General features: G+C 42.8%; 1 protein-coding gene across 5 annotated transcripts in view; it reads right to left on the bottom strand.

Moving 5' to 3' along the window:
- Window positions 1-18,325, bottom strand: part of DGKB (diacylglycerol kinase beta) — a 432,907-nt gene that overhangs the window by 237,873 nt on the left and 176,709 nt on the right. For all 5 annotated transcript variants that reach the window (XM_066585569.1, XM_066585572.1, XM_066585570.1 and 2 more), the window contains one exon: window positions 1,436-1,500. In XM_066585569.1, the coding sequence (XP_066441666.1) occupies window positions 1,436-1,500 (65 nt within the window). The remainder of the gene's footprint in view (window positions 1-1,435; window positions 1,501-18,325) is intronic.

The following is an 18,325-nucleotide window of genomic DNA, read 5'->3' as shown; positions in this document are numbered from 1 at the left end:
CAAGATGGCTGGATATAATCAAGGCCACCACCGACATGTCAATCGTGGAACTGAAAGAAGCAGTGAAAGACAGGAATGCGTGGAGAACATTGATCAATGGAATGACCGAAGGTCAGATGCGACTGAACGGATAATCATAACATAAACATAATAGGATAAAAGACAAAAAGCAAAGTTACATTCAATAGAGCTTTTTTCATATTGTATTGAGTATATGAATAATTGATGATCACAGGTTTTCTGTGAAATACAAAATATCCCTCAAATCATAGAAATTACTGCATATTTAAAAAAAAATCAAAAATACACCTCTGGTGCATGGATATTGCAATAAAATACGAAAGGTGTTTTGGAGCAGCCAAGTCTAAAAGTTGATGGATAGAAGTATATACATTATTTTGCCTAAGGTTTGTGTTAGAGATCAAGAGTAGGTTTATGACTAGAGATGAGCGAGTGTACTCGGTAAGGACAGATACTCAAGCGAGTATCGTCCTTACTGAGTACCTGCCTGCTCGCCCGCAAAGATTCGGGTGCTGGCGGGGGTGAGCGCTGTGTTGGGGGAGTGAGCAGGAGGGAGCAGATTGGGGGGAGAGAGAGAGATCTTCCTCCCGTTCTCCCCCGCCGCTCCCCGCCCACTGCCAGCACCCGAATCTTTGCGGGCGAGCAGGCAGGTACTTGGTAAGGACGATACTCGCTCGAGTATCTGTCCTTACTGAGTACACTCGCTCATCTCTAGTTATGACTTTTATTGTTGCTGGTGTAGGGCTGATATGGAGAACTGACATCTGAGTTCATTTTTCATTGATCTTTATCAAAAGAAATTCATGCAAGATAAAACCTTAGCTGGAAAAGCTCTATCACACAGGAACGTAGCTAGGGGGTAACTGGAGGGACATGTATCAGTGGTGCTAGTAGTCTTGTTAGGGACAAGCCACCCTAAGTCATATAATAACATAACATGCAGGCTGTAGGAAAGCCAAGCTACAACGATATGCCCTTAACAGTCCCATTTTGGCTGGGACTGCCCATTAAAAGGAACCACCAAGAGATGGGTCTGTGTTCAGGCTTGCATAAAAAGAAGCATTTCTAGACCCTATTGGCAGTTTTGGGGTTGCAATTTAGGGGGTACTGTTTCAAGGGGATAGACATCACACAGTTGCTTTGGTATGTTCACGAGTGACTTATTTGCTGCAGATTTTCCATAGTGGAAAAAATCCACAGCAAATGTGTACTAAAATCTGTGTCAAAATCCACAAGAAATGGTGCAGATTTTGACACAGATTTTAGTATGTTTGCTGTAGATTTCCCCATTGCTGAAAATCCGCAACAAATCCGCCATATGTGAGCACATCCTTATTCCACCAAGTATACGGTGAATGTTTAATCTCAAGTAACTTCATCAAGAGTATTCAAATGGCCGGTATGAGTCTCTTACCTACTGTTGAATTTCTCAGGATGTTTTTCTCGCATCATATGAAATCTGTGAGCAATGGATGCATCCTGCAAAAGGAAAAAAATGTTTGCCATTGAAAAACTTGAAAGACTTCTGACTTGAAAGCTGAGATGTGTTACTTCATATATACTTACTTTACTAACAGTGAAAGGAGTAGTCTGTTGTAAACTACTAATGGTCTATCAGTAGGATAGCCCATCAATAATAGATCAGTGGGGGGCTGATTTCTGCAGTAACCAGACAGTTTTGTTCCCATTGCAAAGGCTTGTCATTGCCATTCACTTCAATGTAAGCTAGGCCTGCAATACCAAGTGTGGCCACTGCAGTGAAAACAGAGCTGTCTGCTTCCTGTAGAAATCAGCTAAGTCCACAAGGCCTAGCTAAACAGCTGATTGGCAGGGGTTCCTGGCAATGCATGTACTATTGATGGCATATCCTGCTGATAGGCTAGCAATAGTTTATGATGGGACAACACCTTTAAAGTAATATACAATAGAGCGGTTAGAAGAATTCTCCTATCTTCACAACCTTGTTCTACATTGACCCGTTTTGCATAAATACATAGTTGGCCTTCTCCCCGTGGAGTTTTAACTATCGAACTTTGTAAAGTACAAATCTCTACAAAAAATGGCTTCCATTTTGGGGGACTTGTTACAACGTATTTCATCGTGGGCCATTAATTTGGATGGACCACCATGAATAGACATCATGTAATACTGGCTGGTTACCAGGGTGAGTTTTCCAGATAGAACAACCCTTTTACCTAGATACCCATAAGTCACTAATCAATACATGTTGAAAGAAACTGTATTCCCAGAAAGAGCCAACAGTCCCTCAATGGGTGACCGGATCATATCTCTTACTCATAATAAAGAAGAAATGGGTGGGAGCGCAGATTTATAAGTTTAACTAGCTTTTCTGTACTACACAGCAGAACATGGTTCCAGTTCCCAGACATCCGTTACCTTCATGCAAGACGTAGAAACAGCACCCTTAATTGATGCCATGGATACATCTTACCATGACATCTTATTACTCTTGTCAATGAGTGATAAATATAAATATATATGTAAACACCAAAACATAGGGAGCACAAAAAGGGGCAAAAAGAATAACAAAAATGTAAGAATGGGAGCGCTATCCCTAACCAACTTTGGCATGGCAGACTGCCTAAAAGAGGGCACTATCATTTCAAGCCTAGGGGACCTAGTCTATCCATAAGTGTATGGAAGAATATTAAGTAGATGGAAAAAGCAATATATATATATATATATATATATATATATACCTAAAAGATATATGTATATATTGCCCACACTCACCAGCCAGGAGGTTGGGGTTGAGGGAGAACGATGCTACAACACCCGCTCACCAGTGTGGCAGAGAGTGGCTCCTGCCACACTCACAGTCAGCGCCCAAGAACTCTGCCCTTAAGTGGATGCATTCTCTATTACAGTCACCATCCGGGTATGGGCAGTCAACTAGTATATATATTTTATATATATATAATACCAATAATAATATATTTATATAATAATACGCCTAAGGCCTTAGTCAGACGGGCGTTTTTTCGCGCGATTTGCGCATGCGCATGCGATTTGCGCATATATAGAACCAATGGTTCGCTATGGTATCGGTCACATGTCCGCTTTTTATGCGGATATGCGATAAATTATAGGACACGACGATTCGCAGATCGCGCCTATCTGCGTTCGGCGTTTTATGTGCGCACCAAAATCATTTTTTTCGCCGGTCAGTCTAAGTTTCATGCGCATTTTGATGCGCACGGCGATTTTTCTCCGGTCAGACGGGCGTTTTGCTGCGACGATTAACGCGGATAGGTGCAGATTTTTCCCGCGATTTTTCGCCTCCGGTCACGCGATTTGCGCATGCGACATGCGATGCACAAATCGCACGAAAAAACGCCCGTCTGACTAAGGCCTAATACTGACTTACTGGTATTTCCACCCTCCACTAACCGACCTCCTCCTACATCTCCATCTCAGTGTGTGGCGCCACCATAACTCCTAGACAACATGCCCGCTGCCTTGGGGTCATATTTGACTCCGATCTCTCCTTTACCCCCTAGATCCAATCTCTGGCCCGAACATGTCAGCTGCACCTCAAGAACATCGCAAGAATCCGCTCTTTTCTCACTGTGGACACATTAAAAACGCTTACTGTTGCCCTCATCCACTCCCGGCTCGATTATTGCAACTCGTTGCTGATCGGCCTCCCCTGCACCAGACTCTCCCCTCTCCAATCCGTCCTAAATGCAGCAGCCAGGCTCATCTTCCTGTCCAGCCGCTACTCGGACGCCTCTGCCCTGTGCCAGTCACTGTACTGGCTGCCCGTTAAATTCAGAATTCAATTTAAACTCGCTACCTTCATCCACAAAGCCCTCCACAGCGCAGCACCACCCTATATTGCCTCCCTCATCTCAATCCATCACCCAGCCAGGGTTCTCCGCTCTGCTAACGAAACCAGACTGAGCGCCTCTTTAATTCGAACTTCTCATTCCCGCCTCCAAGACTTCTCTAGAGCAGCACCGGTCCTCTGGAATGCACTACCAAAGGCTACCTGAGCAATCCAGGACTCGCAGAACTTCAGGCGTGCTCTAAAAACGCACCTCTTCAGGGAGGCATACCGCATTCCCTAAACAAACCCCTCTGTACTTCGCCTGATAACATGCTCCCTGACCTACTGACTGCACTCCCTGCTAGCCATCATAAACTGCTCCTGCAGTCATACTGTTTCTGCCGTCACACGGCTAAATGTCTGACCATTGTCTATGTGTACAGCATCCCTCACTCTCCACCTCACCATACCGTGCACATCTCCAGCCCCTTTACCTTCTGTATCACCCCACTATTCGTAGTATGTAAGCTTGTTGGAGCAGGACCCTCACCCCTATTGTTTCCATCAACTGATTACTATGTAACCGTGGTTCTGAAATGTTTGTACTTTTGTCTTTCTGTATCCCCCGTCTATGTAAGCGCTGCGGAATATGTTGGCGCTATACAAATAAAGTTTATTATTATTATTATATAAAGAGAGCTAGGCAAAGGTGAATAAGTCCCACAGTAAAATTATCACCACTTGTGTAGACAGCCACTGTCACACCAGACACTTCGGACCAATGTAAGGGTGGGACCAGAACAAGTACACATCCATAATAGCTGATTGACCGGCTAGGTGAAATACCTCTGTGTCGACTAATCAGTGCATACACCATAGGAGATATTAAAGCAGGGTAGAGAAGTAAAGAACATTAAACACTGAGGGATTTATGATAGACAACACCTCAAAGGCCAGTAAAGAAGGCACTTATTGTCTACCAATGCCAAAGGCAAAGTTATATGATCAGGGTTACTGTTGTGATGTCACCCAGCCTCCACTTCCTGATTGCAGCTTGCGAATCGCAGCAACCTCCCTATGAGCTATAATATAGCACCGCTATGTAAGAGTGGTTCTCACTCTGTTGGACTATTCGGACAGATGAATGGCTGCCATGTAATACTTCCAGTCTAGCAGCCACTATAATAGAAATGTCTAGCTGTGGCTTCCCTATTAAAATGAGTTGACTTCAAACTGAAAAGGGTTGACTCTAATTAGGCAACTCCTTTAAATGGACAGCACAAGATATGATGAAGGTGGAGAACTTCCTAGGCAATGAAAACTTCAGGAATATCTCACTCCCACCAACAGGTGACCAAACTATTTACTTCAAGTCCCAAGAAGCTCAGCTTCCTAGACAATTGTGAAGGGAGTCAAAATGTCTTGTTTCACGTGGACCTTTAAATTGACACAGGGAAATAATCCTAGGAGATGAAAAAGTAAGCATAACTCCACGGAGCCGACTACTGAGATTCAGTCCATGTTCTATGAATACACTTCACAATTCCTCTTATGTTTTATGGTGATAGGAGTTGTGTGCAGACAGTGATCCATCTACCTGCGTCCAGGCATACTCAATGCTACGATCCCACGTTCCATTAAACCATATAATTACAATGGGACGACTATCAATATCTACAACTGAGGTGAAACACTTTTACTCAAGACAAATAGCCTGAAAATACCCATCCAAAAGCATCAGCGTCAATTGCAACTAAAAATCCATATCGCTATTCCCTGCACAGTCATATCTTCCTAGACAAAGGAAGTTTTTCATTCATGCATTATTCGTTATTAATACACTGTCTCCGAAACAGGAAGCGTTTTGCGCTGGAGATTTGTGAGCAAATTACATAGATTATTAAGGACATCTACAATGTGGATTTGGCTTATTCACTGTACTGTAGAGATGACAACATTATTTTGACATCAGTCTCAATGTGCATTAGGTTGTATTTCTGCAAAGCACAGCTTAGACGTACAGTAGAAGTGAAGCGTGAGAAATACAATACAAAATGTACAAATATATCAAAAAGACATAAGTCTGTGTATAAATAGCATGGAGGGATACTATTAAGTTGCTAGAAGAAGCTACAGTGTCATCTATAAGACATCATGTGGATCGTTTGGATGTCTGTAGGAGCCTTTAAAGTGTCACTAAGAGTTCTATGTGGAGCCGCTAAGACTCTGAGCCACCATATAATGCTCAGCTACATGCTATACAATATGTGGGAGTTATTCTCCCCTCCAAAACTATTGTTCTAGTAGAGAATAGTCCCCACATAACGCAGATTATGGAGCATGTTACAATTTGTCATACAGAGGTATGGTAGAGGCTCCATGTGCCTCTATGGGTGCCATATTCTAACTATGTATAGCATGGATCCATTCCATAGAATGAGATCTATAGCCCCATACATATGTGATATGGAATGACATAATGTACTTTGTAAGTCAAATCCCCAATACAAACCAAAATTGAAGTATGTGTTGCATTTCCATGTATCTCCTGTTACTCCGGCATACTCCCGCTGCTTTTAGAGGATAATATAAGGTAGCAGTTGCAGTGTGCCAGACACAATCAAAGAGTGGAACCGGGGTGATGTTTCAATGTCAGTCCCAGTTCATATGACCACCTTCATGTCACTCAATGTCATTGAGGTGTCATCTGTTGGAAATTCCTCAGTGGGCTCAGTATATAATGTTCCCTTCTCTTCTTACCTTCTACAACATCTCCTGTGGTATATGGATCGATTGCCCAACAGGGATGTGCATCTCCTAGCTGGCCAATCAGCCATAATGGAAGTGTATGTATTCTGGACCCGCCTCTATATGGGCGCCGGTTATTCTCCTGCCTGAGGTGTTTGGTGAGGCAGCAGACTCCTGTCAGCTAAGTACTTGTGGTTATTTGTTCTGTGTGAGGCTTATTCACTTCTACCTTATACTGTGTTTTATACATTGCCGTTTCCTTCTGTATTAAATGTCTTCTCTATCCTCCATCTAGGGATAGACTAGGCCCCTAGGTTTCTGATGTGGATCTGCCCCTATGTAGGTGATCTCCCTGCTTTTAGCTACATTAAAGTTGGTTAGGGATAGCGTTCCCATCGCCATATTTCTGTTACTTGCCCTGTTTTGTGTTTCAAAATGCAACATGGTGATATAATACATGTCTATATTTGTCCATTGCAGGCTTTAATTATGTCTTGGTGGTATCTGTGGAGGGTGCCGTATTTGTGTCCTGCATGAATTTAACAGTAACATGCAATGCAACAATCTGCAATTGTATTCCTCCTAGAATCCATGAAAATAAACTTCAATGTGTCTCTATATGAAGATATGAAAGACACAGACGGACAATGTGGAGCCAGAGGAAATTGTAGGCTGCATATTCCGCACCTTTACAACATGAGTCCTGAAATCAACTCTAGTCCTACAAACACCAATTGACATGCTTAGTCCATTGGCATTCATTCCAATAGGTCAATTTGTGGCCCATCTAAAAGGACCTTTACAAAGAGTATGCAGGCATGGAAAGGAGATCTACACAAAAACACTAGTGATGACCAGCGCTGAGGAAGAAGTAGGTGCTGTTGGGAGCTACTGCTTAAGAGGTGGAACAGTCTGCAGAAAAGTTACTGCTGGAAGGGTACAATAGTCTGCAGGGGTCCTGCTGCTAGAGACAGACCTGAAAAGGTAATGGGAGACTGGATCCCTGGATGTGAGGGGGACTGAGCCAAGCAGTGCTGAGGAGAGACAGCAGGAGGTAACAGAAACACCCAAAAGGAGAGAGCCTACACTACAGCCCCAAACTGACTGGGGTATCTGGAGTATGACCAGGAACAATGGTAACAACTCAGTGGAGTTGCACTCCAGACATAAGGCAGCTGGGGTCAATAGAGGTAGCAATTCCTGTGCAACATAACTGTAAGTGGGGCCAGCCATCAACGTATAGGTGTACACACCAGTAAGGGACTTGGTCTGCTAATTAGCAGGGTTACTATAGGAGATAGGGTTAACCCTTTCCATTCCAATGTCGGGCCTACCCCAACATCATCATTTTCCTCCACAACTCTGATGTTGGGACAGGCCCGACAATGCAGTGCAGGGGTGCATCTGCACCCGATCGTCAGACATATCGGATGCAGATGCACTCCTTCACTGGTCCTCATCGAGGACCCCAGAGGAGAAGGCAGAAAGGGTTTTTAACCCTTTCTGCCTTCTCCTTTACACATTACATAGCGCTCAATTAGCGCTATGTAATGCACGGAGATTCCGCCTGGCAATCCTGTGACCGCCGGTGTCACCTGACCACAGCTGTTACATGATCGCTGAGCCGCATTACTTCCGCATTCCCCCCATGGTGTAGTGACCACCTGCACCCTCCTGAACTCTGTCAGATCAGGAGGGAGAAGGGAAAATGTATTTTTTCTCATCCATTCTCCCCAGCTCCAATTTATTTGGAGCCGGGGAGAATGGATGAGAAAAAAATAATGGATTGGAAAGGGTTAATAGTATGGACACTGGACTTCACGCAAATTTCAGGTCCTCTAACTCAGGTTAAGGACTGTGTTATTTAAATGAACACCGTATGGGAAAAAGGGAAACTAGCTTTCCTAAGAGAATGAGTATGGTATTGATCACCAAAAGTGAAGTATACTGCTTGCTTGTTATTATAGCATTACTCATTCTCATTTCTTTCTCCGTAAATAAATATTGTATCATTTTATAACTCCTTCTGCTGCATTTATTGTATCCCGAATCTGCGTCACAATGCCAATACCTACGACAATGACGCATTACCCTAATGGAATATGTATTCCAAAATGTCCTCCGTCCCACCATCTACGATGCTTAGCCTTGGTCTCTCCGCTTAATTCAGTTTCTCTTTACTTCATCTTGTAAAACCAACAGCAACACTGCTAGAACTTTTGTTGCTACACAATTGTTACATTTATGACTAGTAAGTATAGTGAAAATGATGTCATGGCCTCAGAATGGGGACCAGCTGGTGTGGCAAGGCGCCTTTCAAAAGATAATGAAATCCCACAGCTGCTGGTTCAATCACCCGGAGTTTAGATCCATCACTGAATACACGTTACCTACTAACTATCTGCTTCACAGAATCCATTCTAATGAGTTCTAGCAGTCTTTAAAATGAAGAAATGTATCGTTTAGTAGAACAACATCAGTGATGTCAAGATAAAGAAACATCTGCAGGATCCTTTACACTTTACATATGGAGCTCAAACAGAAAAATGTGTGTATGATGTATAACAAAGTTTGTGGGAATCTATGACCCTCAAACAGAGAGGTAACATGAAGTTTCTGGGCCATAACGCAAAATCTTCAAGAGGATTTACCCCCCAGTTATCACACATCATGTGTAGTCTCGACTGAGGTACTCTCAGGCTCCAAGGCCTGACCTCAAACTCAGAATAGTCGTTCTAATCAGCAGTGGTGAAGTTTTGTCAGGAGTATGGTTTCACTTCAGGTTAAAGGGAATCTATTAGGACTATTGTTCAGTAAATCAAAATAGTAGAACCCTGTTTTGGGTCGAACTTTGCTAAAAGTTTGGTTCGGCACAAACCTAAACCAGGCTTTTAGCAAAGTTCTACCCAAAACAGGGTTCTACTGGTTCAGTTCACTCAATACTAGTCCTGAACACTGGTGTATTACACTGTATAAAAGCCCTGTATAACACACTCAGGGTGTTATAGTGGACTTTTATGGCTCTTACACAGTGACTTCTGATTCGGTTCAAACACATTCGGACCAAACTAAACTTTTTGAAAAGTTTGACAAACTGGTCAAATCAAACTTTTCAAAAGTTCACTCATCACTCTAAGGTCATGAGATCATAGGACAGGGGCCACTGAATCCAGAGATGTGACTGTCATACTTACCTGTCCCCTCGCTGTCTATCTGGGAAGTCATGGACGAGGAGGAAAGAGAGGGGTGGAGCAAAACCTGTAAGGTCGTATTTATTGTGAAGGATGAAACAACAATACATACCTTATGAAGAGAGTAGAGTGGTATCTTCAATGGTGGAGGTGCTGCCTGACCAGATAACACACCATCTTGGTGGGTGTGATAGAGCAAGAGAATAGAACTAAAAACTGGCAGTGGAGAAGGAGCAACACTCCAGGTTAAACCATGTAGGAAGTGACCAAAGGTTTGGGAAACTTCTTTTATTTAATAAAGTACGTGATCAGCTTATGAAAACGCGTTTCGTGGATAACCCCTTCATCAGTTCAGCTGATGTTTAAAATATTCAAGCAATTGGTGGGTCCCAAAAAGGGTTAATAATGAGATCCTGTTTGCCTGTGTAGCGAGGGTCAGCCAGGGCAGGAGAAGTTTTATTGTAGTTCGATTTCTCAGATATCAGTCTCCCATTCATGTCAATGGGTGCATAGAAAAACCCAGAGTGCACACGGATGACATTCGTGTGAGCTCTGTTTTCCACGGATCATTGCTATGCATTGTTGGATAAAAAATTGTTCTTTTCCACAAAAAAAATGGATAATACATAGAAGTAAAAAAAAAAACGCACACAATGTATACAGAGGCAGCGCAGACATAGACAAAAATTAAAATCAGCCCATTTTTCACAATTAAAAACCATATACACTCGTCTGAATGAGCTCGAACAGTTGAGATCGTAGTACAGTTGCTCCCAGTGTAGACAATCCTGTATAAGGCCGGGCTCATATAAGTGTGTTGGTATACCTTAGTCACGTGTGTAATATGCTATATAAATCACCCATAGGTGGCCGAATTGCACAAAATACGTGTGCAAGAAAGATCGCAGTATGTTCTATCTTGGCATGTATTATGCACACATACACACCAAGATAGTACATGGCGATGCAACCAGTACACAATGCCATTGCCGGAACGCTGCAAGACACACTTGTGTGAGCCCAGCCTAAACTGAACAGCCCTGACTCCGGACTGATACAATGTAGCAAAGTATCTGCTGAGGAGAGAGATTTGTAACAACGAACAGAAGGTCAGTTAAGTTCACACTAGCATTTCTTTGCTTCTGTCCAGCTTTTCTGTCATGGGTGCAGCAATTAAGGCCTCCTTCCCACGGACGGATTTCCGCCGCGTAATATGCGGCGAGAATCCGCCGCGTTGCCCGCAGCTATTAGGTTCTATTGAACCTAATAGCTCAATGCTCACGGTGTGGAATTCCATTGTGGAATTCCGCACTGTGAAATAACCCGTCCTCACCCGCGGCATGCTCTATTTGCCGCGGGTGTACGCGCAGACGGCTTCCATTGTCAATGGAAGCCCGTCCGTCACGCTATCTTCCGCTGTAGCACAGCGGAAAATAGCGTGAAACCGCTTTCCCGCCCACCGCCAGCCGTGTGTGCAGCCGGCCTAATAAAACTGAACATTTCCATTTTTTTAACATTGTTGTCAACAGAAGCAAATTTTAAGGTGTCCATTTGCTTCTGTTTTTTTTTCATTTTGTTTGCCTTCCGTTGAGCTGATTCCACAATGGAGCAGCTAGATGGAAACATATAACCCTAGTGTGAACAAGCCCTTAAACTCATCTTACATGAATACATACAATATAGTCCTGGCAGGAAGGATAACCAATTTTCTGGATGTCTCATGGAAATTTGAATAATGGTATTTCTGCACAGGCTAGCTGCGATTTTAAGCAATAGTTGTTCCGTGTAAACAGGGTACTGAGCAAGAAATCTCTCATTAGTCGCTTCATTTCAGCTCACTGAATGCGAGATGTGAGAGTGAGTGAAAACGCACGATTATGAAACCAATGATTTTCAATGGTTTCATTCTCATTTGCAATGTGTTCACTCACTCTAAGGGCGCCCACCCACTGGCGATTTTTTTTTCTTTGCGTTTTGCGTTTTTTCTCAAGAGCAATTAGAATTGAATGTACTCCTGTCCACTGGCGTTTTTTTTTGCGTTGCGTTTTTTAACATAGGAACTGTCAGTTGCATATGTGTCCTTATTTTTCTCCTAATGCACCCATGAAAGTCAATGGAAATTAATGGAAAAGCCGCGAAAACGCGGCAAAAAACGCCGCGAAAAAGCTGCGTTTTTCACGCACGAAAATCGCAAACGCCAGTGGGTGGGCGCCCTAAGTTGTGATAAAAAAATCTGTGATGTCATCCATTGTTTTCAATGGGGTCGGGGCGCAATTGAAATCAATGGGAGAAGATTGCGAAACAGGCTTGGAATCCCCCATAGCAAGGAGAGAGAGGGGGCGGAGCTACAGGGGATCTCCTGCATATCTCCCGATAGTTGGAAAGATAGGGGGCATCGCTAGAAAACCTATCGCCAGAGTGTAAGTGCCCTCATTAGAACAGCTGTTGAGCGCTTCTGCCCCTAACGGTTGTCTCATGTAAAAAAAACCTTAGTCCCAATGTCCAAGGGTGGAATTGAATTGCAGACGATCCACAGTTCAAGCCGCGCATAGAGAAATATGGGCTTCCACACTAAAATTAAAGCATGCAGATTTTTTTGCAGACCTTTTGGTCCAGAAAACAAATCGCAGCATGCTACATTTCAGTGTGGGTCCTGCATGGACAGCTTCCATTGAAATTAATGGAAGCCATCCTATCCAAATTGCGGATGCATTATGGATTCTGCGGGAAAGCAGGAGTTAAAAAAAAATAATTATACTACGCATGTGCACTGGCACGCATCTGCAGACCAGAAAAGAGAGGATCCGGACAGGTAACGCAGGGTCCTTGGCCACAGACAGGGTTGGATTATGCTGCAGGCTCCCACATGCGGAATCCAATCCACTCATGGACATGAGGCCTAAGACTGTTTAAGCTTATGAAGTCAAGTGTAGGCAAGGTGTTCAGTGAAATTCTGTTCCACTTACATATAGAGCTGCCTCAATTTTGAGGTCAGATTTTCAGAAACTCTGGTTTCCCTTTTTGGAGATAGCCACCTGACATCTAATATTGGAGAGTAGGAGAAATTTAGGCTCATGAATTGGAGATGCTGCTTTTTGAGCCAACAGTGTTCTTTTGAGCCAAGCACTGCAGCTGTTTAAGCTCCAAGTGCCTTTGACTGTGTCTTCCTCTTTACAAAAAAAGCCCGGGATTCTTGCATAAGTGGAATATGTCCTCTTCCCAATATTTTTTTTTTCTTAACTTCATAAAAATTTAGCACTTGACTTGTAATAATGTTGCCATCCAATAGGTGGTGCTGCATCTCCTTTCATGTGCAGGTTGAAGGAGAGATAAGACACATCATAAAGCTGTCACATTCCTGAGCTCAGTGGACTGATTAAGTATTTATGTCTCAGCTCAGTTTGTCTGTTGTTTTATGTTTTGAGTGCAAAACACTCTCAATTTTCTGTGTATGAACATTTGTATTTCAATCAAGATGGGTGTCCTCTCTGCAGTTGCATATTATATATGTGCCCCATTCAAACCTGTTCCATTCTAGCCTGATAAAGGATCGATAGAAGACCCGAAAGCTTGCTGTAACATCATGTATTTTTGTTAGTCAATAAAAGCTATCATATCTACAAGATTACTTGGTTTCTCTCACTGAGAACAATCGAACTTTCCTCTCTACGAGTTTACTACAGTCTGTGCAGGAGTCTTGGAGTTAATGGATCTTGTGTTAGGTGAGAGGTTTGGAGGCATTATAAGGCAATGACCATGAGGTGTTCACATTCAAAGTTAAATTAGTTCTGGTGTCTTTATTTATGCCGGGTAATATTAAATTTGGCATTTGCAGTCCAAAGCATATGGTGCAGTCAGTTCGGAAGCTTCCTGCATGTGATAATCTAGAACACTACACAATATCTAGCAGAAGCTCAAAATGTTAGTGGAAGCATAGCTCAGACCTTGTATTTGTGGTATTTTCTATAGCACTGGTATTTTAGCTTATGAGCTCAGCTGCAATGTCCCATTGTCACTTGTATGCAAGTTATAAATACTCACAATGGTCCAATAAAGGGTCAAAATGGATGATAATCGTCGAATCAATAGTTAGAATGGTTAATAAATTGTCCCAATGGTTAACAATGGTCAAATAAAGGGTCATTATACTCAACAATGGTCGCATTATGTTGGTGTGGGGTCACCCGTTGGTTGGATTGTAATGGTTTCCAGTTGGTATATTTTTTGCAATATTAAAAACAACTAGGTATCTTCAACTAACAAGACACCTACTGAATCTGTGGGATATCATAGCACAGCCTCTCTGCAGGCTTCATTAGGTCCTGTCCTTGGAAGATGGCCATGCAACAAGCCTTAAATTAATATATTAGAATTACAATCCCCTTCTAGATGTTGCAATACTAATACAGAATGGGCCGGGGTTAGTAAAAGCTCAATATCAGGCAAATTGAACAATACTGCTGCTCTGGCAAATGGCGTACAAGGGTTAATCGAAAATCATCCAAATATATATGCAAGTTGTCTGTCTCCACGGGACACGAGATAACATGAGATTGAGAATGAACTATACCTGACTTTGCGCTGCAGATAGAAAATGACCAGAGTAGTGGGACAGGTTGGCTCCTATCTGACGACACATTCTATAGTTTTCTGCTGACCTTTCTACCAACACACTAATGTGTCTTACTTTCTGTTGCAAAAATAGTAATAACTTCAGACTAATGCATGAGTGTAGGGTTTTTCTCCGGCCATTAATCAGCGAGCAGTTTGTTTCTTTTTGCTTTATAGTGTTGACTTTTTTTAAAATCTACTTGTTATTGATTTCTATACACAGTGATGATCATATCTGTTGTGTGAAGGTGGTGGGATCATAGAAACATCAATCTTGAGATGGAGGAAAAACAAATCCTGGAGGGAGCTTGAATTTAGTCAGTTTACTAGAGAAGCTTACAGAAAGCTGCAACTCTTTTCAAGATCCGCTATGGGGCTAGTGAAGACATGGGAAGTGAAGACATATCCCTAGAAATACTGTCACTTTCTGATTTGTGGGGCTTTGATTGCCTGGAACTCCATTTCACTGTGAAAAGACTTATAGGTAGAGATGAGCAAGCGTACTCGTTAAGGCAAAATACTCGAGCAAGTATTGCCATTTTCGAGTACATGCCCGCTCGTGCCAAAAGATTCGGGGGCTGGCGGGGGGCGGCGGGGGAGAGCGGGGAGGAATGGGGGGGGGGGTGATCTCTCTCTCCCTCTCCCCCATGCTCACTCCCACAACTCACCACTCACCCCCGCCTGCCCCCAAATCTTTTCTCACGAGCGGGCATGTACTCGAAAATGGCAATAGCCGCTCGAGCATTTTGCCTTAACGAATACGTTCGCTTATCTCTACTTATAAGGCCATGCATGCTCCTCTGGGAAATATACAAATAAGGGAGATGGAACAATGCCTCTACACTTTTCAAGATCCATTATGGGGCTACTGCTATCATAGGAAGCAAAGACATATCGCTAGAAAATACTATCACTTTCTGATTTGTGGGGCTCTGATTGCCTGGAACTCCATTCCACTGCATAGTGGTAGAGAGCATCTAGTAGGTGTAAGGAGACTTATAAGGCCATGCATGCTCCTCTGGGAAATGTATGCAAATGGGAAGATGGAACAATGTCTATACAGCGCCACCAATTAGAAGGCAGCATTCCCGCAAGTCAATGTCTGACCTTTTAACAAGCCTTGTAACAATGCCAGTACTATAAGCCAAAGCCAGATTCATCTCTACCATGAAAAGATAACCAAGAAGTACATGCAGCTGTTTCAAGCTTTTTGCCTTACAAATAAATGTACATTTGGGGGGGGGGGTGTTGTAATGTATTTGTAAAAAATGTTATTTTATATCACATAATTGTAATTTATTTATTTATTTTTTGTTTCACATTTCATTACATTTTTAAACATTTCCACTAATGGGATTATGATCTTATTACCATCTTCATTTTAACCCTTTCCAATCCACTGTCTGCCGTCTAAAGACAATATGATTTAAGGCTGTACAGCTCCGATGTTGGAAGACGTCCGTCGGGGTTCTCTTACTGTATATTGCCAGCCTCTCTGCTGTTGGAGCCTATCCAAAGTGTCACCTCATGCAGTACTGGCTTTAGCCAGCAGATAGTGCTGTTGTATAACAGCAAAAAAAGAGTAAGCCCCCTAGGAAGACTAGGATACCAATTAGATTGGAAAGGGTTAAACGTCTTTGAACAAAATTATCTTCTTTGTCATTATGAGGTAGATTGTTGCTAGAGAAAGACTAAGTTTATCAATGGCTGTGAGATTGAAAGTTCTCAAAAAGACACACATTTTTGTGAAAGGGCGGGAGTTGTCAAAAATCTGCACCTTTTTATTATTTTATGCTTCTCACTGCACTTTTCCAAAATGTAGAGACTATGGGGTGGGATTTATGTGTTTTGGGGGCAAATGTAAGAATTGGACCTTTTTAACCTCTAAATGACATGATCTATTTTGGGCTTAAAGGGGTTGTCTCGCGGCAGCAAGTGGGGTTATACACTTCTGTATGGCCATATTAATGCACTTTGTAATATACATCGTGCATTAAATATGAGCCATACAGAAGTTATTCACTTACCTGCTCCGTTGCTAGCGTCCCCGTCTCCATGGATCCGTCTAATTCTGCTGTCTTCTGGCGTTTTTAGACGCGCTTGCGCAGAAGGGTCTTCTGGCTTCTCTTCGGTCCGGCACGAGCGGCGTTCTGGCTCCACCCCCTTCTACGCATCAACGCGTAGCTCCGCCCCATCACGTGTGCCGATTCCAGCCAATCAGGAGGCTGGAATCGGCAATGGAACGCACAGAGCCCATGGTGCACCATGGGAGAAAACAGCAGTGCATCCCTGGGAAAGGACCGGCGGCCATCTTAGGCAGAAGATTTTTTAAAGTTCATATTTCGTCGGATCGGTGAGTAGCAAGCGGCTTAAAAACCGCTTTAAATTGCTATTTTATGCCAGGGGGTTGACAGGGGGAATGGGGTAACGTAAAATTTTGATGTTTGCCGCGAGACAACCCCTTTAAGGACGCAGCAATTCTTGGCGGATTCTTTCTCCATTTTTCAAAAGTCATAACTTTTTTTATTTTTCCGTCGATGCGGCCGTATGAGGGCTTGTTTTTTGCGTGGCAAGCTGTAGTTTTTATTGGTGCCACTTTTGGGTACATTGACTATACTGTAAAACTTTTATTATTTTTTTATGATAGTAGGGAGAGAAAACGCATCAATTCTGCCATAGATTTTTTTTACAGCGTTAATCATGCAGCATAAATGACACAATCCATCTTTTCTGCGGGTCGGTACGGTTACAACGATACCAAAATTCTTACATTTTTTAGGCTTTTCCACTTTTCTGCAATAAAAACCTTTTTTGGAAATATTTTTCTTTTTTTCTAAATCGCTGCATTCAAAGTCCTATAACTTTTTTATTATTCTATGTACGGAGCTCTATGAGGGCTTATTTTTTGCGAGACGAGCTGTAGGTTTTACTGGTACCATTTTGGGGAACATACAGCTTTTTTGATCACTTTTATTGCGCTTTTAGGGAGGCAAAATGCTAAAAATTTGCATTTTGCCTCAGTTTTTTAGCATTTTTTTAACGCTTTTTTCCGTGCACAGTCAAAAACATGTGCAAATTATTGTACGCATCGTTATGGACACGACAATATCAAATATGTGGGGTTTTAATTTTTTTTAACCTTTTTATATACTAATTTGAGAAAAAGCATAAAAAAAGAATTTTTTAACTTTTTTTTTTACATTTTTCTTTTTTATTCATTTTTCTTTTCTTTTTTTTTTACACAATTTGTGTCCCTCTGGGGCACTTACAGTATAGCACTGATGATCGCTGTGATAAGGCATGGCATGGCTACTGCCCTGCCATGCCTTATCGCTTATACAGCGATCACAGTTTATGGCAATACAGGATGCCAGTGTCTGGCATCCTGTTGCCATGGCATCCAGCCGGGCTCTCTGTGATTATATCGCGAGAGCCCAGCGACGTCACAGAGGGAGCACGCTCCCTTCTGTGAACCCCTCCCATGCCGCGATCTACATAGATCACGGCAGGGAAGGGGTTAACAGCTGGGGGCGCACCTCCGATGCACCCCCGCTGTTGCAGCTGGAGGCCGGCTATGACTGACAGCCAGCTCCCTCTGCAGGATAGCACCGGATCATAAGTGATCTCGCGCTATCCCCAGGACGTAAGTTTACACCCTGCTGTAGGAAGTACCCCGCTGCCAGGACATAAACTTACGTCTTGGAGTGGTAAGGGGTTAAAAGTTGCAAAATTTATCGCAATCTCACTCCAGTATTCAGATTGCATAAAAAGTGAATCCACAACTCTAGACATTTTTAAAGATCCGACTAATGCATTATCACTAGAGATGAGCGAGCATACTTGTCCGAGCTTGATGTTCGTTCGAGTATTAGGGTGCTCGAGATGCTCGTTACTCGAGACGAGCACCACGCGGTACTCATCTTGATTAAACGAGCACTGACCATTGAATTCAATGGAGCCGGCA

Source organism: Eleutherodactylus coqui, chromosome 12 (genome assembly GCF_035609145.1).
Source record: "Eleutherodactylus coqui strain aEleCoq1 chromosome 12, aEleCoq1.hap1, whole genome shotgun sequence".
Taxonomy (NCBI): domain Eukaryota; kingdom Metazoa; phylum Chordata; class Amphibia; order Anura; family Eleutherodactylidae; genus Eleutherodactylus; species Eleutherodactylus coqui.
Note: the sequence above shows the minus strand (reverse complement) of the source record. Positions and strands in the feature narration are given on the sequence as shown.